Genomic DNA, 27,820 nt, shown 5'->3' on the forward strand with positions numbered 1-27,820 from the left:
GCACTGGCAAGGGGGTACCGACAGGAGGTAGAGGATCTTGAGGCAGCAGCACAGGCCACAAATGATGTGTCCAGTAGTAAATCCGAAGATGAGCACGGTGAAGGGAATGGCGAGGGTGTGGACCCAGACCTCGGTAACCAGCAGGGAGGCAGGGACACCAGGGATGCCTTGATCCAATGCTCCTTCAGTTAGGTTACCAAAAACCAGCTTCAACTGCATGCCAGGGCTGCCTCCTCCATCCCGGATGTCTGAAAGGACCCTTTCATTTGAACACAATGAACACTCAGTGCCTGTGCAATAAAGTTCAGAGCCACCTACGTCCAGCATTACATACTGGTGTTCCCTGCACCAATGAAATAAAAAGGTGAAGCATACTCAGGCCACGAAGACAAAAACACAATTTATGTCATCCAGACAATTCAATAATTTTAACAGAAATGTTTTTGGTATTCAACATCAGACCAGTATACTTAAAGTTAACAAAAATGAACATAAAAATCACCCGTGACCTGCGTCTCATGTGCTCGTGGTGTCTTTAACTTACGTTTGTGAGTGCTACATCTAGGTTCCCCCCCTCACTGGCGCCGGCATTGGAGACATCTGCTGACCCTGGTGTCTTGTTGGCCTTGATGACCTTGGCAGTTGTCCTCTGGCTAGTGGAGCCTGTGCAGGTCCCGCATGGGAGGGGACGGCCAATGCCATGGCTGGCATCTCGCCAATCGCCTCAGCCTCATGAGATGCCTCGATCACTAGGGGAGGGGTGGAGCTGCTGCTGTTATCCAGAATGCCCTGAGAGGAGCCTGCAGAGATGACAGGCAGCACGTGCACCAACCTGAGGTCGCTGTGGCCCTCCCTGCACACCACTGATGGACGGACACCCAGTTGGGATACTGGGTTCCTCACGCATCTTCCATACGAACACTGACCACCTGAAGTCATTGCCTGTGTGAGGGCTTGCAGGTCCGAGCGCAATCCCAGGAACCCCTCATTCTGTCCCTGGAGCGGCCTCTCCATAAGAGTCGTCAATGTCTCAATTAAGGAGGCAGTGTGCTTGGCCATCACGGTAAATGCAGTGCTCACACTCCGCATGGACTCCTACATCACAGAAACCATGGCACTCAGACCCACATGGATCTCCGCAAGATCCTCCCGCACATCTCGCTGGACATCCAGCATCTGCCGCCTGATGGACGACTCCAGGGGTTCATCATCAGCCTTCGACTGAGCATCGTCCTGGTCCCCAGCAGTCCTCCAACTGCCAACACCCTGGGCACGCTCTGTCTTTGCCTGCACCTTAAGTGATTGTGAAGTGTCCTCACCAATGTGCACTGATATATTAGCTGTCGCTTTAATGCCCACCAAGGTACTGGTATCTGCGCTGATGCCTGCTTCAGAGAGCGGGTGTGACTCAGGTGCAAATGATGCCCGGTGTTCCTCCGGTGTCAGGGTTGGCTCTTCGGGGTCTGAAGATTGAATGACTGCTGGAGAACCCAAAAGGGAGAACAAGGACATGTTATTAGTTAACATCATCACACTGTCACTGTGCATGCCAGGCACACTGGTGAGTCAACGGAGATCTGCTTCATGGTGCCCTCATCTTCCAATGATCAACGGGGACTCCAGGTTCGACGCTCACTTCAATGAAGAGACTACACTAGAATGGTTGCACAAGCGGAAACTCTCACCTCTGTGCACTGCACTCTTACCTTCGCCTGGCACCCCCGCCTCTTCACACCCAGTTGCACGTGGCGCATGCTGGCTCTCAAGCTCCAGGGCATCTTGCTCATACCTCAAAAGGATTAGGAGGCTAGTGGATCCTCTGTTGGTCTGCGGCCTCTCTATATTGTTGTGGGCTGTCATCTCCTGAAACAACAGAGGAGCATTGATTAGTCCACTCTGTACCTACAGTGCCATTGCTGCTTGGCCAACCCCAGCTGAGGAGCACCTGGCAGGGCACTTCTGGGTTGTGGTAATCGAGCTGCAAGACACTAAGTCCAAGCAGCCAGGGCTTAACCCCTTGGCCAGCTTGGGCATGATTGACAGTTGGCATGCAGACCTGAGCACCCCTGAGGTCCACGGGAGGAGGCCAGATCACAACACATTTTCACACTGGCCCATGCCAACATGGTACGCACCCTTCCTGAGTGCCACATCATGTCAATGGCTGCTGACCAGTGCTGCCACCTCCTCCCAAGCCCTCTTGGTGAGGTGCGGTGGCCTCCTCTTCCCATCCCTGGGGACAAGAGTGCCCCTTCTGGCAGCCACCTTCTCCAGGAGGACAGCGAGGCACTCATCAGAGAAGCAGGGGGCTGAGTGCCCACCCGACCTGCCCTCCCGCCTGCCGTGTCTATTCGGGTCCATTAAGACAACGCAGAACAGACGTCCTTCTGGGGCTGCCTGGGCCATTCTTAAACTGGCTGCTGGTCGCCATTGGACCCGGTGGCCAACAGGCCTCTGCCACCGCTCAGCCCTTCCCGACCAGTGAAGAGCTGTGTTTCACACTGGGCGGGCCTTAATTGGCCCACCAGTGTGGAATTGCGGTCAGGGCTCGATGTCGGGCGGTAGTCCGTTTCGCAGCCACTCCCGGGCCCTGCCCGACGAAGGGAAGGGAAAATCCTGCCCTTGTAGCTTTGGATTTCAAAGGGATCTTAAGCATATGCCAGCTTAAGTAAAAGACCAAAACTCCAATGACATCTCACTGTCTAAAATATTAATTCTATTACAGAAATCAAGTTTTATGTCAATTACTAAGTATTTTGATTGTAAGTTCCTGCTACTTTTGAAATATGATTTACCCTTTTGGATAAAGTACGTGGTTATTGTTCCCTTGGTTAAGGTTTAAAGTGGTTAAACTATTCATAAAATGGCAGGTTCAAACCACTGTCTATGTCAAGTTAACCAACCTTACCAATAACAGCAACAGGGCACTACAATTGACATCAATACTACTGGATTTGGAGGGGAGAAACTAGATTGCAATTAGCAGCAGGAAGCACAATCTAGTTTGCCCACTCTGGGAATGTTCATGTCTGGCAAGACCAAGATTGGTTGTTCTGCCCCCATCAGTCTATTTGCCTGCTGGCAGTCACTGTCCAAGCTCAGGTAGAAATGTACATCAAAGGCTCTGCAATGTCTGTGGAATCGTAACCCAGAAAAGGAAGAAAATTGGTGGGGGATAAAAGGAGGGGAAAGTGATTAATTTTGACAGGTGAAGGCTGTTATAATTTTTATGTGCAGATTAAAGTATTCAAAACCGAAGTAGGAAACTATTTTGTACAGTTAAGATATATGTCCCTTTTGTTTTCGGTGTTTCATCGGGAAAGTGGGGAAGAGACGATTTTTTTCTACTGAACTATCACCTCGTAAGAAAGTACAATCAGCTGCTGTAGCAGCTGTGGATTTCCCTCCCTCTCTCACTGGGGTTTAGTTTCATCATTGAAAGCCAGTCTCCTCTTGTACTCCTCAGCGAGAGACAGAGAGGCGTCTTTAGCCACTCCATGACCTTAGCTTTTATTTATTTCTTGCGACGTGGCTGCTGTTGCTGTGAAGTTTGTTTTATCAAGAAAAGCGATCAAACTGGTCCGGATGACCCTGATTGTATGAATAAGTAAGCAGGATGCTCGAGGCTGCTGACGACTATTATATGCCTATAGGATTTTCGTAAGTTAGCAGAAAAGTGCTATTGCTGGCACTCTGCCTCTGTAGTGGATGTCATCATTGCTCAGAAGCTGTCTAGGTCTTTGTTTAAATTATACTCTCCTGTGTTTTTGCAGAGTGGATGTTCAGAACACTGGACGCTTCTTCCTACAACGGCCTCCTCCATCCTGAAGGTTAAAAATCGACTGGATTAACAAGTCAACGGATAGATAGCAAGGAGAAACTCCATTTACAACGAACCAACTTAGAAAGCTGACATTAATCAAACCTCCGTCGAAGCTCCGAGTAACATAGGCTTTGCATTACCCTTCTAAATTCCACCGTCTACTTCTGCGTTCCACATTATTTAATCATATATATAACTTATATCCTAAACTGAGACTGTATGGAGTAGACTTCTCCCACAATCAACCCAACTGGTATTGAATCAATCTATATATTATATATATATATATATAAAATGAATGTAATTACACTATTACTCACCGGATTGTCTCTATCTGGGAAACTCCACTGGCTTAGTGGACTCGAATACGATTACTCTTATGATTATTATGATGAAGAAAAGGCGGAGGTCATTGATTACAAAGACCCGTGCAAAGCTGGTAAGTGAACAACCAATTGATTTCTGCCCTCTCCATGCGAGCGAAACGACAGAATAATACATTCAGAAAGTTGAACTTGGCACGAAATGATTTGTTAAACATTTAGGCTGTGGACTTCCGAAAGCCGGGGTTTGTTGGCAGTCATTTAATACGACACCTCGTGTGGGAGCTACTGAACACTGCTGATTGTTGCTGTGGTTCTGCAGTTTATATTGTTGCCTCCACTCAAATTAACTGCAACTACCCCGATCACTTTCTGACCATAGTGAGTCGTTTTATACTGCGTTGGGGTGATTTACTTGAAAATGAGTTGCAAGCTTTGCATTTAATTAATATCCCAATCAAGGTTTAACTGGAAATATCGTATTGCATTACAACTTATCGGGTACGTTAGAACATGAAGGTTGCGTGTTGTTGGAGGTGACTGACCAGCTCCAGTCTAGCTCTGGCTAGTTACGGGCGCCGTTATATCTTGACAGGCTGCCGTTCTTGCAGGTTAGGGGCGAAATATCTGGAATTCGCGGCTGAGTTGTTGTTTTCCACATGTGCTTAATGTGCTCTGTGATTGACGGCCCATCAGCCTATAGGTCGAGAGTTCCCGAGTAAACCGACCACATGGGAACCACTGCCTTTTTGACCAAAGAGATATTTTGCTCCTTTCAGCGTTTTCTTGCACTATTTGGATCCCAGGTGTAGCCAGGCGGGGCAGGATGAGGAGTGTTGGAGGGTGGGGAGCGCGCGGCCGCCCCCAGGTGTGGCCGGTGTGGGAGGGGATAGCGCGCGGCCGTCCCCAGGTGTGGCCGGGGTGGGAGGGGATAGCGCGCGGCCGCCCCCAGGTGTGGCCGGGGGTGGGAGGGGATAGCGCGCGGCCGCCCCCAGGTGTGGCCGGGCGGGAGTTTGGGGATAATTCGTGTGTCATCGCTTCCGGTTTGATTGAGGCCATTGGAAGGTTTAGGGTAGGCGTTGGTAAGATTTAACCAATTTAAAGAAACAGCTTTGTAGTTATGCTTTATACCAATATACATGCCTTGTTGTAAAGGGGCATGTATTTCTCTGTATGATTCACATGAAGGCAAGTCACTTTTCAAAACTTTTGCAGAAGCAAATTGTGCCAAAAGATAAAGAAATTCTTCCTATATTGCTTGTACATGATGTCCTACAGCCCAATGACTTGGTTCTTCATCCTCCTTTGGGAAATGACCGTTAGTGTAGGATTAGAAATCTGTTTACCTTGTAAACAATGAAGGCATGAGGGGCAAGTTGGCCGCAGTGGATTGGGTAAAACAACCGAAAGAGGATTTCCTTTATATTTGAATGATGAGGCCCCATCGCATACGTTGTTTCTCTTTAGGAACATTTTTTTTATTCATTCATGGGATGTGGGCATTACCCATCCCTAATTGCCCTAGTTCAGAGGACATTTAAGATGTAGGCTAGGCCAGGTAAGGACAGCAGATTTCCTTCCCTTAAGGACAATAGTGATGGGTTTTTACAACAATGGTCATCATTAGACTTTTTAAATTCCAGATTTTTTATTGAATTCAAATTCCACCATCTGCCGTGGCAGGATTCAAACCCGAGTCCCCAGAGTATTACCCTGGGTCTCTGGATTACTAGTCCAGTGACAATATTACTATGCCATCGCCTCCCCTCCATTTCCCCAGGGAGATGTCTTGAGCAATTAGAGTCAAACTGCTTGGCAATTGCTAATATTTAAAGAAGTATTACATGGTCTACAAAAAATAAGACAAAAACTCAACTGAATCAACTGTGGCTAACAAAAGAAGTTAAAGACTGCATTAGATTAAAGGAAGTGGTTTATAAGGTTGTCAGAAAAAGTGGTAAACCTGTGGATTGGGAGAAATTTAGAATCCAGCAAAGGAGGACTGAAAAACTGATTTTTTTTAAAAAAGGGGAAAAGTGAATATGAACTCAAGCTAGCGAAAAACATAAAGAAAGACTAAAAGCTTCTTTAAGTCTGTGAAAAGGAAAAGATTAGCAAGGACAAATGTTGGCCCATCACAGGCAGAGACAGGAGAATTTATAATGGAGAATAGAGAAATGGCAGAGAAACTAAACAATTGCTTTGTGTCTGTCTTCACGAAGGAAGATATAGAAAATCTCCCAGAAATACTAGGGAACCTAGGGGCTTGTGAAAATAAGAAACTGAAAAAAAATTGTATTAATAAAGTGGTAGCATTCAAAATTAATTCCATTGAAGGCCGATAAATCCCCTGGACTTGATGAGCTACATCCCAGAGTATTGAAGGTGGCAGCTATAGAGATAGCGGATGCATTGGTTGTTATCTTTTAAAATTCTATTTAAGACCCTGAAAAGGTTCCTGCAGACTGGAAACTAGCAAATGTAACCCCACTATTTAGGAAGGGAGGGAGAGACAAAACAGAGAACTACAGACCTGTTAGTTTGATGTCAGTAGTAGGGAAAATGTTAGAATGTATTATAAAGGATGTGATAACTAGACACTTGAGAAATAATGATATGGTAGAGTAAACATGGATTTATGACATGGAAACCATGTTTGACAAAACTGTTAGAGTTTACTTTTGAGGATGATACGTGTAGCATAGATAAAGGAGAAGCAGTGGATGTGGTGTATTTCAATTTTCAGAAGGCTTTTGATAAGGTCCCACACAGGAGGTCAGTAAACAAAATTAGATCACATGGTATCGGAGTACTATACTGGTATGGATTGAGAATTGGTTAACAGACAAAAAATGGAGAGTAGGAATAAACGGGTAATTTTCAGGATGGCAATCTGTTACTAGTGGGGTACTGCAAGAATCAGTGCTGGGGCCACAGCTGTTCACAGTCTATATAAATGATTTGGATGTGGGGACCAAATGTATTTTTTTCCAAATTTCCTGATGAGACAAAACTAGGTAGCAATATAAGTTGTGAGGAGGATGCAAGGAGGCTTCAAGGGGACTTGGGCAGGCTAAGTGAATGGGCAAGAACATGGCAGATGGAGTGTGATATGAATAAGTGTGAAGTTAGCCACTTTGGTATAAAAAACAGAAAGGCAGTGTATTTCTTAAATGGTGAGATGTTGGGAAGTGTTGATGTCCAAAGGCTCTTGGGCGTCCTTGTTTGTGAGTCACTAAAAGCTAGCATGCAGGTGCAGCAAGCAATTAGGATGGCAAATGGTATATTGGCCTTCATCACAAGATTTGAGTACAGGAGTAAATGTCTTGCTGCAATTGCATAGAGCCTTGTTGAGTCCGCACCTGGAGTATTGTGTACAGATTTGGTCTCCTTATCTAAGGAAGGATGTACTTGCCATAGAGGGAATGCAAAGAAAGTTCACCAGACTAATCGTTGGGATGGCAGGATTGTCTTCTGAGCACAGATTGAGGAAACTGGCCTGTATTCTCTGGAATTTTGAAAAATGAAGTGATCTCATTGAAACTTACAAAATTCTTGCAGGGCACGACGGGGTAGATGTAGATATAATGTTTCCCCTGGCTGGTGAGTCTCGAGCAAGAGGGCACAGTCTCAGAATAAGAGTCAGGCCATTCAGAGCAGAGATGAACAGGAATTTCTTCACTCAGAGGATGATGAATCTTTGGAATTCTCTACCCCAGAGGGCTGTGGAATCTCAATCATTGAACACGTTCAAGACAGAAATTGATAGATTTCTGAATACTAATTACATCAAGGGATATAGGGATATTGCAGGCAGAAGTGAGGTTGAGGTAGATGATCAGCCAAGATCTAATTGAATGGCAAAGCAGGCTCATGGGCCGAATGGCCTACTCCTGCCCTTATGTTGAGTTTTCATGTCTTTGAGGAATGCATATTTTTTGTAGACCATGTAATACTTCTTTAAATACTAGTCATTGCCTGTCTACCGTCAAATCTTTTAATGTATCTAACTAATCCACCATGGCCATAGTTTCTTTTATCCAGATTTAATACATAAGTTTCAGAATGAACTATTATCCTTTTCAAACTTGATGTAAAATTCTTCCACATTATGGTCACTATTTCCTAAAGGCTGCTTTACAGCAAGGTTATTAATTAACCCTTTCTCATTACATAATACTAAATTTAAATTAGCCAGATCCCCAGGTGGCCCTTCAATGTACTGCTCCAGAAACCCATCGCGTACACACTCCAAGGCCAGAATTTTTCGCTTGGTGTGCGGGTGTGCGCTTGAGCGTAAAATAGCGCGTGATGATGTCAGGTGAGCATCCCAACGTGCACTTGTGCGATATTTCGCTTGGTGGGAATGAGTGGGAGTTGGAGCTGCACCTGCCATCGATTATGTGGCCAGTTAAGGCCATTAAAAAGGCAATTAAGCTGTATTTTCCGTTGCCCATGCAATTTCGTGCTGGGCGCACAGGCAGGTGGGCAGGTGACAATTTCAAAAACCTCATCTAAGGGCAGGATAAAAAGGTTCAGCAGCATTGCCAGTGTAAGTAGTGAGGAGTTTTGGAGATAGTTTGCTGCTGGTTGCTTATTGATACTTGGCAGCTTCATCTCTGTTTGGGGCTTCATTCTTAGCATTTCCAGGCTTCATTTCAGGACTTATTGGTGTATGCAAGGCCCCCAGAGGATTCCGACCATGTAGACCCTCCCAGGTATCAGACAGCCTTCTGTTATCCTGGTAATGGGGATTGTGGTCTCCACTGGAAGCACCCCCTCTGAGGAGGAAGAGAGGGGCAGAAAGGAGAGGAGGCCAGGTGTCCCAATGCAGCCTCCAGGGGAGAACCTGTGGGAGGAGTGGCGGAGGCACAAGGTGTGCAGTGCCAGCAGGAAATACAAGGCGGAAGGGGCCGTAGAAGATGCCACTATCCTGCTGCGAGGGTTTACAGGCGACGATGCAGCTACCTCAGTATGTCTGAGGTGTAATGCCGAAGGAGGCTCCGCCTCTGAAGGGAGACCGTGACCTCCATTTGACAGACGATTGGGCCTGAGATCAGCCCCGACTGTGTGGATGGATATCCCATGCCAGTGGCTCTGGAGGTCACAGTGACCTTCAACTTCTATGTCTCTGGCACTTTCCAGGGGTCAGTGGGGAATCTGTGAGAAATGTCTCAATCAGCTGTCCACAGTTGCATCAAGCTGGTGACAGAAGCTCTGTTCAGGCAGGTACTGACATTTATTCTTTAATGTATGGACGAGGCCAGCCAGGCTGAGTAAGCCAGAGGCTTTGCAGCGATTCCTGGGTTCCCCCGCAACCAGGGTGCAATTGACTGCACACATGTGACCATCAAGGCGCCAGTGGGTCAGCCGGGTGCCTTCGTCAACAGGATTCCACTCCATGAGCGTACAGATAGTGTGTGACCACAGGACGCAGATTCTGCAAGTCTGTGCAAGGAACCCTGGCAGCTCCCATGATGCTTACATCCTGAGACACTCCCAGGTTCTGAGGCTCTTCAGAGCTCCAGCCCGACTGGATGGATGGATGCTGGGTGACAAGGGCTATCCGTTGAAGAGGTGGCTCATGATGACTCTCCGCCACCAAGAACAGAGGCCAAGCAGCATTACAATACGAGTCATGTCTCTACAAGGGCGGGGGTAGAGAGGACCCTAGGTCTTCTCAAGATGTGCTTCCGATGCTTGGACCATTCAGTGGGTGCACTACAATACCCCCCAGAGCGGGTGTCACTGATTGTGTGCTGTGCTCTGCACAACCACTACCACTGGCAAGGGGGGACCCACTGGAGGAAAAGGATCTTGATGCAGCTGCACAGCCCACAGAGGATGAATCCAGTGGTGAGTCAGAAGAAGAGCACGGTGAGGCGAACGCTGAGGGTATGGAGGCAGACCTCGGTAACCTCCAGGGAAGCAGGGACACCAGGGATGCCTTGATCCAATGCTCCTTCAGCTAGGCTACCAAAGATATGCTTCCACCTCTTGCCAGTGCTGCAGCCTCCATCCCGGATATCTGAAGTGACCCTTTCATTTGCACCCAAAGTCCACTCAATGCCTGTGCAATAAAGTATCCAGCCACTCACGTCCAGCATTACATACTGACGTATCCTGTACCAGAAAGAAAAAGGGTGATGCATACTCAGGCCATCAGAACAAAAGCAAGTTTAATGTTATTGTCACATTGAAAATGACATTACCATCATAGGTGTTGATGTCCACACCAGTAGACATATAAACCAAACATAAATGAACAGAAAATCCTCCATGACCTGTCCCTCTTGTGCTCATGGTGCATTTAACTTACGTTTTCGAGTGCTACATCTTGGTGCCCTCTCCCCCCCCCTCCCCCGCCGCTGGCACTGGCATTGGAGACAGTCTGCTATCTTGATGATCTTGATGGCCTTGGCAGTTGTCCTCTGGCCAGTGGAGCCTGTGCTAGTCCCATCTGGGAGGGAGCGGCCAGTGGTATGGCTGGCATCTCCCCAGTCATTGCAGCCTCATCAGATGCGATGGTCACTGGTAGGGGAGCGGAGAAGCTGCTGCCATTATCCAGAGTGCCCTGAGAGGAGCCCGCAGAGACGACAAGCAGACCGTGCGCCAACGTGAGGTCACTCTGGATCTCCTTGCTCACCATTAATGGACAGGCACCTAGCAGGGATACTGGGTGCCTCATCCATCTCCCACACTGGCACTGACCACCTGAGGTCAGTGCCTGTGTGAGGGCTTGCAGATGTGAGCGCAACCCCAGGAACCCCTGATTCTGTCCCTGGAGCTGGAGAGTCGCCACCATCACAATGGAGGAGGCAGTGTGCTCGGCCATGAGGGTCAACACAATGCTCACGCTCCGCATGGACTCCTCCACAAAAGAGACCATGACACGCAGACCCTCATGTATCTCTGCCAGATCCTTCCGCACATCTCACTGCACGTCCAGCATCTGCTGCCTAATGGACGACTCCAGAAGCTTATCATCTGCCTTTGACTGAGCATCATCCTGCTCCCCAGCAGTCCTTCGACTTCCAATGCCTTGGTCATTCTCTGTCTTTGCCTGTGCCTCGAGCAAGTGTGAAGTGCCCTCACCAATGTGCACTGACATTACAGCTGCTGATCTAATGTCCCCCGAGGTGCTGGTATCTGCGGTAGTGCCTGGCTCAGAGAGCGGGTGTGACGCAGGTGCAAATGACGCCCGGCAGTCCTCCGGCGTCATGGGTGCCCCTTCGGGGCCCAAAAAGCGGGTGCGTGTTAGCGAATCTCAAACGGAGAGCAAGGACATGTCATTAGTTTAAGTCATCACACTGTCACTGTGCATGCCAGGCGCCCTGGTGAGACAATGGAGATCTGCATCACGGTGCCATCGTCTTTCAATGATCAATGGGGACTCCAGGTTTGAGGCTCTCATCAATGAAGAGGCAGCACTAGAATGGTTGCACAATCCGAAACACTCACCTCTGTGCACTCCACTCTTATCTTTCGTCTGGCACCCAAACCTCTCCACGCCCGGTTGCATGTGGAGCAAGCTGGCACTCCAATTCGAGGGCGTCCTGATTGATCCCGGTGAGTAACAGCAGGCTGGGCGGGCCTCTGCCTGTCTGTGACCTCTTCAATTGGTTATGGCTTGTCTTCTCCTGAAAGAACAAAGGAACATTGATCAGTTCATTCTCTGCCTGCAGCACCCTTGGAGCCTGGCCAACCCCAGCTGAGGAATACATCGCAGGGCACATCTGAGTAGTGGTCCTCGATCCGCAAGGCACTCGGTCCAAGCAGCCAGGGCACACCCCCTTGGCCGGCTCCGGTATCACTGACAGTTGGTACTCAGATTCTAGCGCCGCTGAGGTCCACGCAGTGGAGGGGGCGGTGGTGGCCACACCTTAATACTTCTGTACACTGACCCATGCCAACACAGTACTCACTTTCCTGAGCACAGCAGGTCATTAAACCTCTTCCGGCACTGCACCCATGTGCGCTGCACCATGTCATGGCTGCTAACCAGCGCTGCAACCTCCTCTTTTGCCCTCTTTGTGAGGCGCAGTGGCCTCCTCCTCCCAACTTTGGGGACAAGGGTATCCTTCCTGGCAGCCACCTCCTCCAGAAGGACCATGAGACACTCATCTGAAAAGCGAGGGGCTGAGTACCTACCCGACCTGTCCTCCTGCCTGCTGTATCCAGCTGCACTCGACTCCATAACTTGAATATTGACGGTGCAGAGGGGACGCTCTTCCGTGGCAGCCTTCCAGGGGCTGCCTGTGCCGTTTTTAAACTGGCCACCAAGTCGCCATTGGGCCTGGTGGCTGACAGGCACCCTCCCGCCCCTTCCCTACCATTGAGGAGCTGTGTTTCACGCTAGGCGGGCCTTAATTGGCCTGTGTGCATGAAATCACGATTGGGTGCTGATCATGGGTGGTGGGCCGTTTCCCGGCCACTCCCAGGCCCACCAACCATGCCCGCTTGCCGACCTCAAAATTCTGCCCCAAGATTTCATCACTCAGCACTAGTGCTAATTAGGTGTAAAAACAAAAAGCTAAAAGCTACTGCGGATGCTGGAAATCCAAAACAAAAACAGAATTACCTGGAAAAACTCAGCAGGTCTGGCAGCATCGGTAGAGAAGAAAACAGTTGACGTTTCGAGTCCTCATGACTAATTAGGTGTACCCAGTCTATATGGAAATTGAAGTCACCCATTATTACTTTAATGAAATAAGGTATAATTGTTTTGTGTGAGGGCAACCATCATTATATCTCATTCCTCTATCAACTTGTTAGTGCTTTTGAATTTCTCAAGTTAATCTGTGAAAGCTTTACTCAATCTTTTTTTCCCTACTTACTCATTTTTTATGATGTTCCTATAATGCATTTCTTCACTTTCAACTGTCCCCCTAGGCAGTTAAAGCTATCTGCTATTTCACTCATCCTACTGTGGCTTTTACTCATTTGCCCTGGAGGGTATTTATATTTAAAAGCAAATGATCTTAAAATGTATGTGCACATAATTGTGCTTTCTGGCCTTGACCAAGGCTAAACTCTGGATCATGTACAGGGTCAGCATATCACATTTTGTGATTTGCTTGAGGAAGTAGTGTTTTGCTGCAGGTAGATGAGAAATTAGTGCCACTGCCAATGCTGAAGGTTGTAAGCTTGACAAAGATACAGAAGTGATTCCAGGGCAGTGTTTTTTCCCCCCAAAGAAGTGATAGGGATTATCCAAGTGATAAATTTAAATATATTAACTGTTTAGTATTGCTAGAGGTACAGTATGAAAATTAGCAGCAAAATTGCCTTCAAGAATGCAACGTTACAGGCCATTTTATCAAATGGCCATTTTATCTTCACTTTCCAATGTTTATGAACAGGTCAGCTATGTTGCATTTGAAATATTAATACAGTTCAATACTTTCATTTACACACTGGTCATGAAATTTGGCTCAGCTCCCAGTTTTTCAGTCCTACAAGTGTGTGGAGTCAGCGATGTGCATGCACACTTATGGTGCATGCCAGGCCACAGGCCAGACACTGTTTTGATGGGAGTAGTGGCGCGCACACAGCGAGGAACCCCCAGGAGTATGCAGAGTGGGTAGATCATGATGTCAATCAGCATGCAACACTGACTTGATGCCAGCGTTGTTATTTTGGTGTTCAACTCTCCAGCTGAATTCCTTGCTTATCCTCTTGCAATGTGTTCAGAGGCAGGAAGAACCCTCATCAACCCTATTTTAAGGGACAATCAACTACTTTTAAGGTTAGTTGCTGATTGATTTCTACTGGCTTTTGCTGCGATTGTACAAGTGTTTGGCTTCTGTAGTTCTCTTAAAGTTGCTAAAGTCTACAGGAGTGGTGTGGCACATCCTGAAGGGCCCTGTCCTGACTTTAAGGATTTTGCACAAATCAATTGCTTGCAGACATGGGTGGCGTAGTTTGTATGCTCCTTGGATTACAGTATGATTGGCAGAATGAGCAGAGGGGACACGGAGCAAGACAAGTTGCTATAAGAAAGGAGAAGGGCTCTCAACAGCTAACCATATCTACCCAGGGTCTTCAGGGAACAATATCCTACTTGAACCTCAGCAAGAAACAGTATATCTGCTGTCTCTGCTTCACAAAGCATGTCCGTATTAAAATCTGCCACCTGCTGTAGCCATGACCACAGCGTCATAACGTGACTGTCAAGGTAACTGTCACCATTAATCTCCTTCCAGACTGGTGCAGATTATATTTCTAACATCTTCCAGTTTGTCATCCACATTTGCGTAAGAGAGCTCACTGAGACTCTGTATTTCAGGCGAGCTGAATATATTTCATTCTGTCTTGCTAGAGAGAAGCAGATGGAGTGAGCAGGGCGTGTCATGAGGATTGCAGGCTTCCCCATGGTATGGAGTGCCATTAATGACACATGTTGTTTTGAGGCTGTGGCATGTCAATTCTGATGCACCTTGAGCAAAAGTGAATGCAGAGCCTCATTGTCTAGCTGGTATGTAATCATACACAGAATATTATACAGGTCAATGCTTGGTGTCCTACAGCAGTCATGTTGCCTTCATTCTGAAGCAGTCTAGTACGCCATATGCATTTGAGCCAGCGCAGTAAATGAGAAGGTGACTATTGGGTGAGGAGAAAGATCCTTTGATGACATGGCACAGGACTCTGGTTTACAACTCAAGCACAGGTGGGTGGCATGTATATAACAAAAACCATGCTGCCACACAAAATGTGATGGAGCACACTATGGGGATGTTTAAACAATAGTCCCACTGGTGGATCATCTGAAGTAGCCCCGAGGTATTCGGCAGAGCATGTGTCAAGATTTGTGGTGGTACAGCATCCAGCAAACCATCTCGATATCATGAGGGCGCAGCCCTTTTCATGAGCTATCCACTGATCACTGAGGAGAAGGATGAAGAGGAATGGAGGAGGCAACCAATACAGTTCCTTTCTGGTCGGACTGTCAGCAATTGACTCGTCTGACTGTGATACAAGTAAACGCAACCCTAATTCGCCATTCATCAACAGCTCCACAACCTGTCTTCCCTCTGTTATTGACCATCACAGCTTGGCCACAGTACAAAGATAATAACCGCCATAAAACCAAAATTTCATAAAGTAAATCATGCCATACTGCATACAAGTGACAACTAATCACCCTGGTGTATCCTCTTAATGCCTTTCTTTTGTATGTCTTTGCGTATCCAAGTACCCCTAAGCATTGTTACTCCAGTGGCTGTGGCATGGCAGGCGGAAGGCTGCTGACTTTGTGGGGGGACTGCAGATGAACTTGCAGGCTGACTTTGAGCTACCCAGAAGGCTCAACTTTGGACTACACCATCTAGGCATGGACGGTAGCAGGCTGGATTGGCTGGCTGACAGGCAACAGCAAGGGCACTGGTGCAGTGGGAGGACAAATGCTGTCATCCACAGAGCCACCACTGCTCCCCTGGGCTGATGCCTCAGCAATCCTAATTATCTATCGGAGGACAGATTACTGGACTGTTGTCACACTTTGCACTGGTATCCGCATCCATATGGCAGCAAGCTGAGCATGCATGAGAGCAGCTTGAGCTTCCGTAGCTGACCCTACATGGCTTGAGTTTGAGCCTGCACTGCAGCACCTTGAGGTTGGGTGGCTTCTGCATGTGTTGTCATTGAATCTGAAACATCAGCCATTAGATACTGTCATGATTGGGTTTGAAAATGTGTTAATGGAGTTGGCCACCACTTCCACACTGGAAAGGATAGACTCCAAGCTCTGAACAAAGCCCTGTGAAAAGCTGATGCCAGAATCCTCCATGCGGCTTATCATTGACCACAAGCTTTCTGGTAGACTTGCCAATGCACAAGTATCTCATTGGGCAGAATTTTCCCATTGGTGTGCGGGGGTGGGCTCTGCACGCCAACGTGTAAAATGACGCGCGGTGACGTCGGGCGTGCATCCCGACGTCACCGCGCGCCATTGCGATATTTGGGAAGGCGGGCGCGCTATAAGTTCAGATGCACGTCTGCCATCAATTCACGGGCCAGTTAAGGCCCTTTAGGCAGCATTTGAATACGATTTTTCAGCCCATCGCAGAGGTGCAACGTGGGTAGGAGGCAGGTGGGTTGGAGACATTTGTATAAACCTCATCCACAGACGGGATAAGATGGGTGAGTGGGGTCGCGAATGTGATCTTTCAGGTATTTAAGTGTGAAAGTTACTTATTCTTGCCTGTTTGAGCAGGAATACTTCAAAACTCATACCAGCTGCTTGGACAGGAGTAAAAGCTTTGGTCAGGACTCTACAGTAAATATCATTTTTGGGGCCTGCTGCTTTCAGGAAGCCTTCCCTTAGCCTGGGAATGGGAGGTTCCTCCAGTGGAGAGCACAACTCCTCTGAGGAGGAAGGGAGGGCCAGAAGGGGGAGGAGGCCAGGAGTCCACATTCAGCCTCCAGGGGAGTTACCTTTGGGAGGAGAGGCGCAGGCACAAGGGGCGCAGGGCCAACAGGAAGTGCAAGGCAGAAGGGGCTGCAGAAGACGCCAATATCCTGCTGCGAGGATTTACAGGCGGCGAAGCAGCTACCTCAATATGTCTGAGGTGCAGTGCCGAAGGAGGCCCCATCTCTCAAGGGAGACAGTCAACTATGAGATCTCTGCAAACTTTGTGGGTGGACACCCCATGCCAATGGCTCTAAAGGTCACGGCCGCCCTCAACTTCTATGGCTCCGGCTCTTTCCAGGGGTCGGTGGGCGATCTCTGCGGAGTCTCCCAGTCAGCTGTCCACGCTTGTGTCAAGCAGGTTACAGATGCTCTATTCAAGCATGCATTGACCTTCATCCACTACTGCTGGGACGAGGCCAGCCAGACAGAGTGAGCCAGAGGCTTTGCAGCGATTACAGGCTTCCCCCGTGTCCAGGGTGCCATCGACTGCACACATGTGGCCATCAAGGCGCCAGCAGGTGAGCCCGGTAACTTCGTCAACAGGAAGGGCTTTCACTCCATGAACGTGAAGATAGTGTGTCATCATAGGATGCAGATTCTGCAAGTCTGTGCAAGGTACCCAGGCAGCTCCCACGACGCTTACATCCTCAGACACTCCCAGGTGCCGAAGGTCTTCAGTGCTCCAGCCCGGCTGGATACTTGGCTGCTGGGTGACAAGGGCTATCCCCTCAAAAGGTGGCTTATGGTGCCTCTCCACCATCCAAGAACAGAGGCTGAGCAGCGGTACAATAGGAACCATGCCTCCACAAGGGCAGTTGTGGAGAGAACCATTGGTCTTCTCAAGATGCTCTTCCGATGCCTGGACCACTCGGGGCGCATTCCAGTACCCCCCCAGATCGTGGGTCGCTGATGGTGGTTGCATGCTGCACTCTCCACAATCTGGCGTTGGAAAGGGGCGATGCAGTGGATGAGGGAGACGTAGGCGCAGTTGCTCCGGATGCACTCAATGAGTCGAGCAGTGAGTCCGAGGATGAGCATGGACAAGATAACGCTGAGGGGGTAGACACTGACCCTGGCCTACTCCAGGGAGGCAGGGACACCCGGGAGGCTTTAATCCAAAGAACCTTCAGCTAGTCCATGGACCTTCAGCACACGCCAGGGCTACAGGCTTCACACTCGATAACTGAGTGCTAAATCAGCCTGGATACTAACATTAACTAAGGCCCTTGTCGATAAAGCTCAATGTCAAACAACTCACTCATAACATCATGGCTTCCTGTCCACTTGCAGAAGTAAAGAATCATCCTGAGGCATGGCAACATGTCAAAATTTATTGAGTGAACAAATGTAACTTCATAAAGCAAAAAAAAGTGTTGGGCATCACACCAAGTCTTCCAGAAACAACTATGGGCCAACATAAAAGCACCAGTGAGAAACCTGTGGTGTGCCGAAGGTGCCTTAAATTTACGCTTACGGGTGCTACATCTAGGTGCTTTCCCCTCGCTGGCGCTGGCATCTGAGACACCCTGCTCACAGTACTGTCCTTTTGGCTTCGATTACCTTGGCAGACATCTTCTGGCCCGTGGAGCATTTGATGGCCCTGCCTGGGAGGGAGAGGCCAGTTTCACAGCTGGCTTCTCCCCAGTCGCCACAGCCTCATCGGATGCCACGGTCACTGGCAGAGAGGCAGAGGAGCTGCTGCCCTCATCTGGGGCATCCTGAGAGAAGCCCGCAGAGACAACAGGCAGCTGCTGCGCCGACGTGAGGTTGCTTCGGACTCCCTGCTCACTGTAGATGGATGGGCACCGAGCTGGGATACTTGGTGCCCAAACCATCTCCCACACAGGCAATGACCAGCTGAGGCCAATGCCACTGTGAGGGCTTGCAGGTCCGAGCGCAACCCCAGGAAGCCCTGATTGTTCTCCTGAAGGAGCCTCTCCATGAGAGTCGTCACTCTCTACATGGAGGAAACATGGCACTCAACCGTGAGGCTCATTGCATCGGCGATGTTCCGTGTGGACTCCTCAAGCATGGGCACCATGCCACGCATAGCACCGTATTTCCGCCAGATCATCCCGCATATCCTGCTGCACTCCCAGCATTCGCTGCCTCACGTACGACTCCAGAGGCACATCTTCAGCCACCGACCGAGCATGTACCTGATCCCCAGCAGTCCTCCGACTGCTGGCGTCCTGGGCACTCTCTGTCTCTGCCCGCACTTCAAATGAGTGAGAAGTGCCCTCACCGCCATGCTTCGGGACACTAGCCGAACATCTAATTCCTACCGAGGTGCTAGTATCTGTGCTGGTGCCTGCCTGGCTGAGATGGTGTGATGCTGGTGAGTGGATTTACTCTGGGACTTCAGGGATGAGAGGTGGGCCTTCTGCCTCCTCCTCCTCCTGGCCCTGCTCCAGTGATGCTGAAAGAAAGAAAAAGGATATTTGATTAGTTACAGTGCAGACAGTGTCAACTTGCATACCACTCCCCCGGATTATTACACACTCATCCTTCCATAATCAATGGTCAACCCATGTTACTAACTTCAATCACTGAGGATTCAGCAGTGCCATGGCTTTTGTGACACACATGGTGACCTGAGTGTTCGCCAACCATACCTCCCCGTGACCCCCCAGCCTCACCATCACTAGTGGACCTGGGGGTATGGCGCCTCTCCAGATCCATGGCCTGCTGCTTGTAAGCTGTTAGGATGGCCAACTGGGCCTGGCCTCGGCCATTTCGCATTCGTTCAGCGGAATTGTGTGCAGTCTTCTCCTGAAAAAGAGAAAAGAGTATTGATTAGTCCAGCCTATACCTGAATTCCCATCGCATCCCTGCCAACCCAGCCAGAATGGGACATTGCAGGATTCCAGTTCTTCGTCACCCCGCAGCTGCCACACACTCACCCAACCAAGCCCGTTCCTTGAAGAAGGACCTCCTGCCGCGCTGTCACCCCCTCCAGGAGGACAGCTAGGCACTTGTCGGAGAAACGAGGGGCACACTGCTCCGCTGGCCTACCCTCCAGCCTGACCTGCCCTGATGGCCTACCCCCCGGCCGTTGCGTCAGAGTTGCGTCAGGCACATTGCCCCTCTGAAGTGCTCTTCTCCCAGCCATTGTGAGCAGCCTTGCAAAGGTTGCCAGGCCTTCATTTAAACAGGCCGCTAGGTCGCCATTGGATCCGGTGGTCTGTGCACGCCTGCTGCCGCCCGCCCACTCCCGCAATCCATTGGACTCTTGAACTACACTGGGTGGGCCGTAATTGGCCCGCCCGTGTAAAATGGCGGCACGGACCCGATCGCAGGCGGCGATCAGGTCCATGCCAGCCCTCACCCGCACGGCCCACCTGACATGGGGAAAATTCTCTCCATTGTGTTCTTCTGTAGGCTGCCATATCTCAGTCTTCGTCTGAATCCTGTGGCATAGAACTTCATGTGTGGTCTTGCCTTCCATACCCATACTACCCTTGCCCTGCTGTTTTTGCAGGCCACTTGCTCCTGGAGTCTCATCACATGCAGATCCCACATCCAAACTGTCCCCTAAAGTATGTGCAATGTCAGTATCTGGAGCTGGTGGCTGCAAATGTGAGGACGAGTGATTTTTTTTTTTTCCTTCTTATCGTTCATTGTCTTGCTGCTCTTCAATCCTTTTTTATCTCTTCCTCCACTATCTGACCAGGTTTCAGTTCTTGGGTAACTGAAGGGAGAAAGGCACATGGGTTGGTTGTGGTGAGGGGAGAGTGGGAAATCAAGTGGTGCGTGCTTACACCATCTGCAGATTATAAATCAAAAGAGATTATGGGATGAATGGACAGTGGGATGTGAGAAGGAGGATTAGGTATGAGTTCACAATCATCTTCAATGGTTTCGCCCCAACGCTGGCCACAGCCTCAGCCATGGCTGTTCCAATAATAGCAATTGCCTTACATGGGGGTAAGGACTGCAGCTGTGCCTGTCTCTTGCTCCTGCTGCCTCTGATTATGTGCCATATTACAAGGGAGAGGGAAGCCTATAAGTGAATGTGGTGCAATCTGTTTGAGTGATGTGGCTGGCATGGTGGAACAGCTGTCAGTGTTTGCAAGCTTTGAGATGTGGGTGTGAGGCTTGTAGCAGTGCCACATGTGAGAGGGCGAGGTGAAGCTACGAATATTGGGTATGAGTTGTGATTGTTAGAGATTTCTGGTAGGTAAGTGATGGGCATGTAGTGACTTGAGGGGCAGAATTTTGCCCTTGATGGGCAGGTGGGCCCGACTGGCTCGGTGGCGGGCAGGCAGCCGATCGACTCCGCCGGAGTGGGCCCCGCCACCGTTTTGAGTGGGCGGGCCAATTAAGACCTGCCCAGCGGGCTGCCCTTATGGGAGGGATTCCCCAACTGTCAAAGTGCACTCTTTCGCGCATGCGCGCGAAAGAGCGCATATCTCCCTGAGACTAAGTGCTGTCTCAGGGAGAGCGCTGAAAGTTTCATAAACCTCAAAAATAGAATAATGAAAAATTATTAACATGTCCCCCTCATGTAACAATGTCACACGAGGTGGGACACGTTAATAAATATGACAAAAAACTTTATTAAAGATTTTTGAAGCAGACATGAAACTTCATCCCACCAGTAGATGAGGTTTCATGTCTATTCAGAAGCCCGCTGGGGCTCCTGGCCTGCCCACCAGCCTTACAGTTGGATGGGCAGGTCCTTTAAGTGGTTTCATTATCCTGTCAATGGCTTCAATTGGCCATTGACAGGTCGGCGGGCGGACAGCTGATTTCGCTGTCCGCCCGCCTTCCTGAATATTTAAATGGGGCGGGATGATGTCGGGGGTTCCTCCCGATATCATCCCGCATCATTTTCGAGTCGGCGAGGGGGCCCCACCTCCCAATTCTGGCCGAGCAGTGTGTGAGGCTTGTGCTGCAGTCAGTACAATATGGCATATGAAAATCTATTCACTGACCTTGACCACACATGTGGTCATAGAACCTTTTGCAGCATAGATCCTCAGGGCTAGACTTCTGGCAATGACCACCACGATTATCCAGTCCCACTCCCTTCACAAAGTTTGTCTGGATGGCCTCCTGACCCCTATGGATGGATGCCATCTCTCTTCCCCTCCACCTCCTGCACCAAGGCCTCCAGTGCGCCTTTAGAAAATATTGGAGCCTGCTGTCTGCCATATTGTGCCGTTACCGAGTATTCCCTATATCAAAATCAATTGTAGATCAATTTGCAGCACCTGCTCCAGCCACAATGCACTTCCACTTTAAGAGGTGCAGTCTGGCATCAAGTTACGCAGCCTAGCTTTAACTTATGCTCATCTTTCACAATTATGCATCCCCTTCTCTGGCGTGCAGCCACTCGTCAGCACACACGGTGAGGTTTGAATGTTGCTTGCATCAGAAGCCATCAGTCTCTGCAGCTTTCTAGAGGCCCTTGGGTGCTCGACAGCAGATTCACTTTAATCGTTTACAAACCTGTTTGCTATTCTTGTTCTTACTAATGCACAGTTTGCTGTTATCATTAGAAATTTGGGAATCTCTACTGACCTAATATTAGCATAAGAAAATATTATTTTTAATCACTGGACCCGAGAGAAAATCTGAAGAAAATTTTAGCCCTATTTTCATAAATGATTCCATTTTAATGCACATGGCCTTTGCTAACATTTATACGGTAATGTTTGGACAAATTGAATTCAATGATTTATATACTTTGAGTGTAATTCATTAAAGTTGAATGATTTGATTAATCGACCTGAATGAAAAGTTGGCTTCGCTCCAAATTTGCATTCCCACCATTAAAAATAATAATAATAGAAATGTGTCTAGTCCTAAACCTAACAAAGCTTAGTTTAGATCCAAATAGAGTAGTGACAAAATAAGGGGGAAAAATGTAAATGCAAATTTTAATCAATGATTTGGATGCAGAACTTGACTCCAGACTGATCCCTAGTTTGACCATTACACCTCAAGTTACAACCTGGTACTCAACAATTAATTTTATGTAAATCAGGCTATGGTGATATTTGTAATCACCATTATGCACTCTATTAAATTAACACAAATCTTAAATTATTTATGGCAATTCCATGTTATTGTTATTTTACCAGATCTTAGTGACCTGTCCAGTGCTAACCATCTTGCCCACATTTGAACAGAAAGGGACAGGGAAAGCAAGATTGGTGTTGTACAAACATGTTTTTTATTCATGTGTTAATTGGCTATAGCCACTATGAGACTAATTCAGAGTTAAAAATTGACGGATTACTTCTCCTGTAAAATCAGGACACATTTAAATCCTACAAGGCACCTGGTCGTAATGATGAATATTATCAAAATTGTGGTGTGTGGATTGTTATCAATGACAAACAACATGGAATGGGGCAGTTAAATAAAATTTAATTGAAAATAAAACAGGCTTGTTGCCAAGCAGTTGTGTGTAACTGTTTTTCCTATCCAGCTGACATTCACCACATCTAAATGTGGTTTTCAGTCCCAGAATATTAACATTGAGTGGTGATTTTTTATGATATAATCTTCTGACTCCTGAGATTATAATATATAGTAAACAACTCAAATTTCACAATAAACACTAGAGGGTTAGAAAGGCCTGATGTCTAACATCTAGAATATGCATGCTGATTTGGTCATCAAAATGAAAACCTCAGTGACAGATCTGATATGTGAGATCATATCCATTTGTAAGTTCATCCTCATCACGCCCTTCCTTTTGTGAGGCAATTTTGGAGCAAGTAAAATATTACTTGTGTGAAATTATTTGAAAATGTCGCTGTGATATATATGAAAACTATTCTTTAAAGTCATTGAGATCCTTTCCCATATGACAGTTGGCGAGTGCATATCTTGGCGTGCACAAGAGAACTATGTCAGCAAATTGTTGAGATTTATCGCCGTGCAGCACTGCAAGAGAGAGTCTTATCAGTCTTATTCATTCAAAGACACTGTTCAACATAATTCATCTGAAATTCGGATATCTTAAGATTGCTTAGAGGCATTGGAATGCATTTCACAGCAAAAGTAAGTAGTTACATTGATTTATTGATTGCTTTAAGGGATCAAAACTGACATCTGCAGCAAATCCTTGTATGACATTTAATTAAGAAGTATTAAAAAATTGTGAATAATGTTTTAAAAATCAGTTCCAATAAGCAACATTGAAAAGTTTTGCACCAGCTACTGGATCACTTGAACCAGACTTACTAGTTGTTGTTTTTTTCAAAAAGGAAAAACTGCAAATAGTGAAAATTTGAAATGTAACCAGAAAATGCTAGAAACACACATCAGGCTGAGGTTTTGCCATAAAGGCAGTTAACAGGAGTCAGATCTGTTTTTGGGTAAGAAACCTACCTCCTGTGGGGAAACTGACTAAAGTTCAGATTTTCACACTGTTGAGCCTTTAATCGGTATGGAGACAGGTTTTCTGTACAGGGGCCAGGAATGGAGGTGGTTGTATTGCCTCTGTACCACTGTCTGGGGCTCTGGTAGAGGGGTCAGTAGCCATTTCTTCAAGAGATTTCTTGTCTCAGCTGAGCCTTGCAAGGGAGCAGAAGCAAAGAAGTTTAAGGGCACAGTGACTTTGGCCACTGACAGGGTATGATGGCCAGTGCTGCCAGGTGTGAGGTCTTTGCAATGAGGGCACAGATGTCGATAACCATCTGCCTGGAGAGTCGCAGTCTCTTGTGACACTGGCTCTAGGTCAGTTCCAGGTAGCTCTATCATCGGCAGTTGATCCTATATTGAGAGTATGGTCTCCATGTCCTTTTCACCCCTCTTTCCTCTCCCATGCCTTTCTGCTGATTAGGGTTCTATCTTTCCGGTAGCAGGTGTTGCCCTTCATCACTGGGTCCAATCTTGCCACAGTTGTCAGCTGGAACCATTGTTCTAGCCAGTTGGCTGCCTAACTGCCCTTGGCAGCTTTCCCCCCAGATGTCAGGGGTTGACAACCCAGTTTAAAGCCCAGGCACTGAATGCTCAATATCTCTGTCACCTGTGATGCACCAAGGACCCTCCCAACTAATATCTGAGTTCCTCTTTGCCCCGCTAACCCTCTTATGTGCCCAGGTTGATGTCCTGGGGCAGCAGTGACTGGCTTCTCACTCCTTTCCCATCTCCACACAGCTGATCTGTTTCAGAGGGTGTGTAGTACCTGCACATCCCTTTAAAAATTGGGCCTTTCACCACCTACAAGCTCTTAAGGAGCTTTTACAATATTGGCCTTAATGGGGGATGAAAGCAGGATTCCTGTCCCACCCTCCCCCCCCACCACCACCACCACTGCCCCCACACCCCCCCACACCCACACCCCCCACACCCCCCCACACCCACACCCCCCACTGCTGGGCCTGGATGCTGTCTAGCACTGGTAATTTCAGTGCTCCTCCACCTCCATTCCTGTCTATGGGGGAATCCCAAAAAATTCAGTTCATCATGTCAGTCAAAATCAATAAAAAGAAAATATGGGGTATAACATTTCAGGTATGTACTCCTCATCGGAATTTAGCTTACTGATGCAAAAGAATAGTTGCATCAACATTTAATGGGCACTGATGCTGTATTCATATTACAGCATCACCGCTGTAGGCGTTCCTGGTTTAGGGGGCAGTGCTGTAATCTAAATAAAGTGCAAAAATCTTTGAAGGAAATTACCACCAGAGGCAAAGAATAAAAAAGTCCCCCTGGGAGCTTGAATGCCAACATCTGGCAATTTTTCTGGCTGCAAATGGGCTGAGTTCTTAGTCTGTCTAGGCACTTGTTATATTGATAGCCAATGGTCCCTTCCCCTGACATTGGGAAAATACTACGTCCAAAAAATGAGAGTTGTAAGCACAATCTTTGGCCAACTTCAGGTTTTAGCGTTGTCATCTGTGATCTATGTCCAGCCGCAGTTTAAACAGAGTAAATGCAATGGGTGAGAAGCCTTGCCGCATTGCAGAGGCACTTACGGTAACAATGGCTCTGCATTGAAAAAGTGCCATAAAGCAGCATAGACTGTATATTAATACAAAACATAAGTGACTAGTACTGAAGTTTTCATATTGTTCAAGCACAAAATTGATTAAATCACAGCAGTAATTTGGTTAAATTGCAGGCCATTTGAAACACATTTCTCTCAGAATCTTTTATTCTTTTCCACATGAAAACTGCTGATGTGAAGTTGGGAAATTATAGCAAAGCCAATGAAAATGTACAGAAACACACAACAGCAACAACAAAATAAAAACTCATCCATTTTCATTTACCTGGGACCTTACTCCTGAAATCAACCATTGGTGGTGTGATGCCATTGACTTGCTCCAGGCTGTGACAAATTTAGCAGTACTTCTAATGTATCGTTTATGTTTTTAAGGTAGCAACTAATTTTGGCTAGTTGCACAAAACTGTTGCACATAAAATGCAACCAGCATTGCATTTACCAGTATTGTCTTTTAATTACCATTGGCTTCAATGAGCTGTTTGTTGATTTACTATAGCCTGTTTTACATGATCTCAAAGTCAAAATTACTCCCAACAGGAATAAGATGCACACGTACCCAGCCAATTAACCATTCTTTATGACTGCTCTCGCCTCTTGGGTCACAAGGTTTAAAATCCCACTCCAAGACTTGCGCACACAAATCAACGCTGACAATCCAGTGCAGTACTGAGGGGGTGCTGTATTTTGGATGGGACATTAAACCAATGCCTTGCTTGCCCTTTCGAAGTGAATGTAAAAGATCCAATGCCACTATTCAAAGAAGAGCAGGGGAAATTTTCCCCAGTGTTCTGGCCAATATTTATCCTTCAATCAATATCACAAAAAACAGATTATCTGGTCATCATCACATTGCTGCTTGTGGGATCTTGCTGTGGGCAAATTGGCTGCTGCATTTCCTGCATTACAACAGTGACCACACTTCAATGTACTTCATTGGTTGTAAAATGCTTTGAGATGTCCAGAGGTCATAAAAAGCACCATATAAACCCAAGTTAATCTTTATTTTCTTAAAATTTAGTGGATTTGGCAAGCAATTCAATCATGGGGATAGATTTGTTTTCAGGGGTGGTTTCTGCATTAGCTGTGGAAAGATATGTGCTAGTTAACTTTTGATAATTAAGGATAACATGTTAATTAAACAGTAAAAGTGTAAAAGGAACACACAGTCCTGATTCCCTCCTCACTCAATAGCCATGCATACAGCAGGGGTCACAGGCTAGTTTTCAGCATGGGGAACTTCTGACTTTTATATTCTTAGACTCAAATGAGAGAGTCCCACCACCATTATGACTGAAATCAGTTCATTCAGTTCAAACCAGTAAGTGAACTTGGGTTGTTCCTGGTTTGTATGGCAAGTTTCTTTTCCAATCTCATCCTCAAAAATAAGTGTAAAGGCCTGCTGCAAGGTTATGCAAAAATGACTAGTGTAAACACTTGGAGCTGGCTCAGTCTCCTGGAATCCAATTCCACATAGTTTTCATTGATCCACCACAAGATCATGAACTTGAATTCAGTCCAGACTAATCGAATGAAAATATTTCCTATCAGGCAGTTTTATGAGTATCTCTCCACAGATGCTGACGGACTTGCTGAGTTTCCCAGCATTTTCTGTTTTTGTTTGATGAGAATCTCAACACAGTTCTTAACAGTCTTGAGTCTGTATCAGGCTTTAATTTAACGCCAATTGACAGTCTGAATTCTCCCTTGGAGAGGTGAAAAGGATTAATGTGTTTGAAACTGAAAATGATATACTGATGCAGTAGCAGATGTTTTAGGAGATTGCTGATAAAGGCATATTGTTGGGATAGAGTGGAACTTTGATCCACTCTAAGTTAAGAGCAATTTTTTTACGATCACATGATTTGCGGTCACTTGATAATCCACATGACTCCACTAGATATTGTAAAGGACCGATTTTTTATTTTTCTCGGACTGTGGCTTTAATAATTACCATGGCTGCAGTTGAAAGATATGTTCGCTGGAACAGGATGAGGAATATCTACAATGTTGCTATCCTGGAACATAGGGTGCCATAACAGTACAGGATGGTGCCAGAAAGGAGTTCTGGAAAGGGGGAACTGCCTAACAACAGCATTTTAATTGGCTCCTGACCAGGGTTTTGTGTTCCAGCAATTCTGCCATTATAACTAACTGGTTATCCCTCACATCTCTGTAACCTGCTTTCTCTGAATACCCCTGTCAAGAGGAAAAGCGGAAAAATCACCAGTACAGACATTGAAAAGCAAATTTTTCAACCAGTGAACCACAGGCTGAAATTGCTGGGT

The 27,820-nt window shown here is 47.2% G+C and overlaps 1 protein-coding gene across 2 annotated transcripts in view; it reads left to right on the forward strand.

Annotated features, from left to right (window-relative positions):
* The window catches only part of tll1 (tolloid-like 1), a 441,724-nt gene that overhangs the window by 6,761 nt on the left and 407,143 nt on the right, over positions 1 to 27,820 (forward strand). Inside the window, exons 1-2 of one of the 2 annotated variants that reach the window (XM_078542328.1) lie at positions 3,457 to 3,660; positions 3,774 to 4,262. In XM_078542328.1, the coding sequence (XP_078398454.1) occupies positions 4,118 to 4,262 (145 nt within the window). In that variant the 5' untranslated portion in view covers positions 3,457 to 3,660; positions 3,774 to 4,117. Of the gene's footprint in view, positions 1 to 3,456; positions 3,661 to 3,773; positions 4,263 to 27,820 lie in introns of those variants that run through there. The other variant, XM_078542318.1, reaches the window with a different exon arrangement.

Source organism: Cetorhinus maximus, chromosome 1 (genome assembly GCF_964194155.1).
Source record: "Cetorhinus maximus chromosome 1, sCetMax3.hap1.1, whole genome shotgun sequence".
In the NCBI taxonomy this organism is placed as follows: domain Eukaryota; kingdom Metazoa; phylum Chordata; class Chondrichthyes; order Lamniformes; family Cetorhinidae; genus Cetorhinus; species Cetorhinus maximus.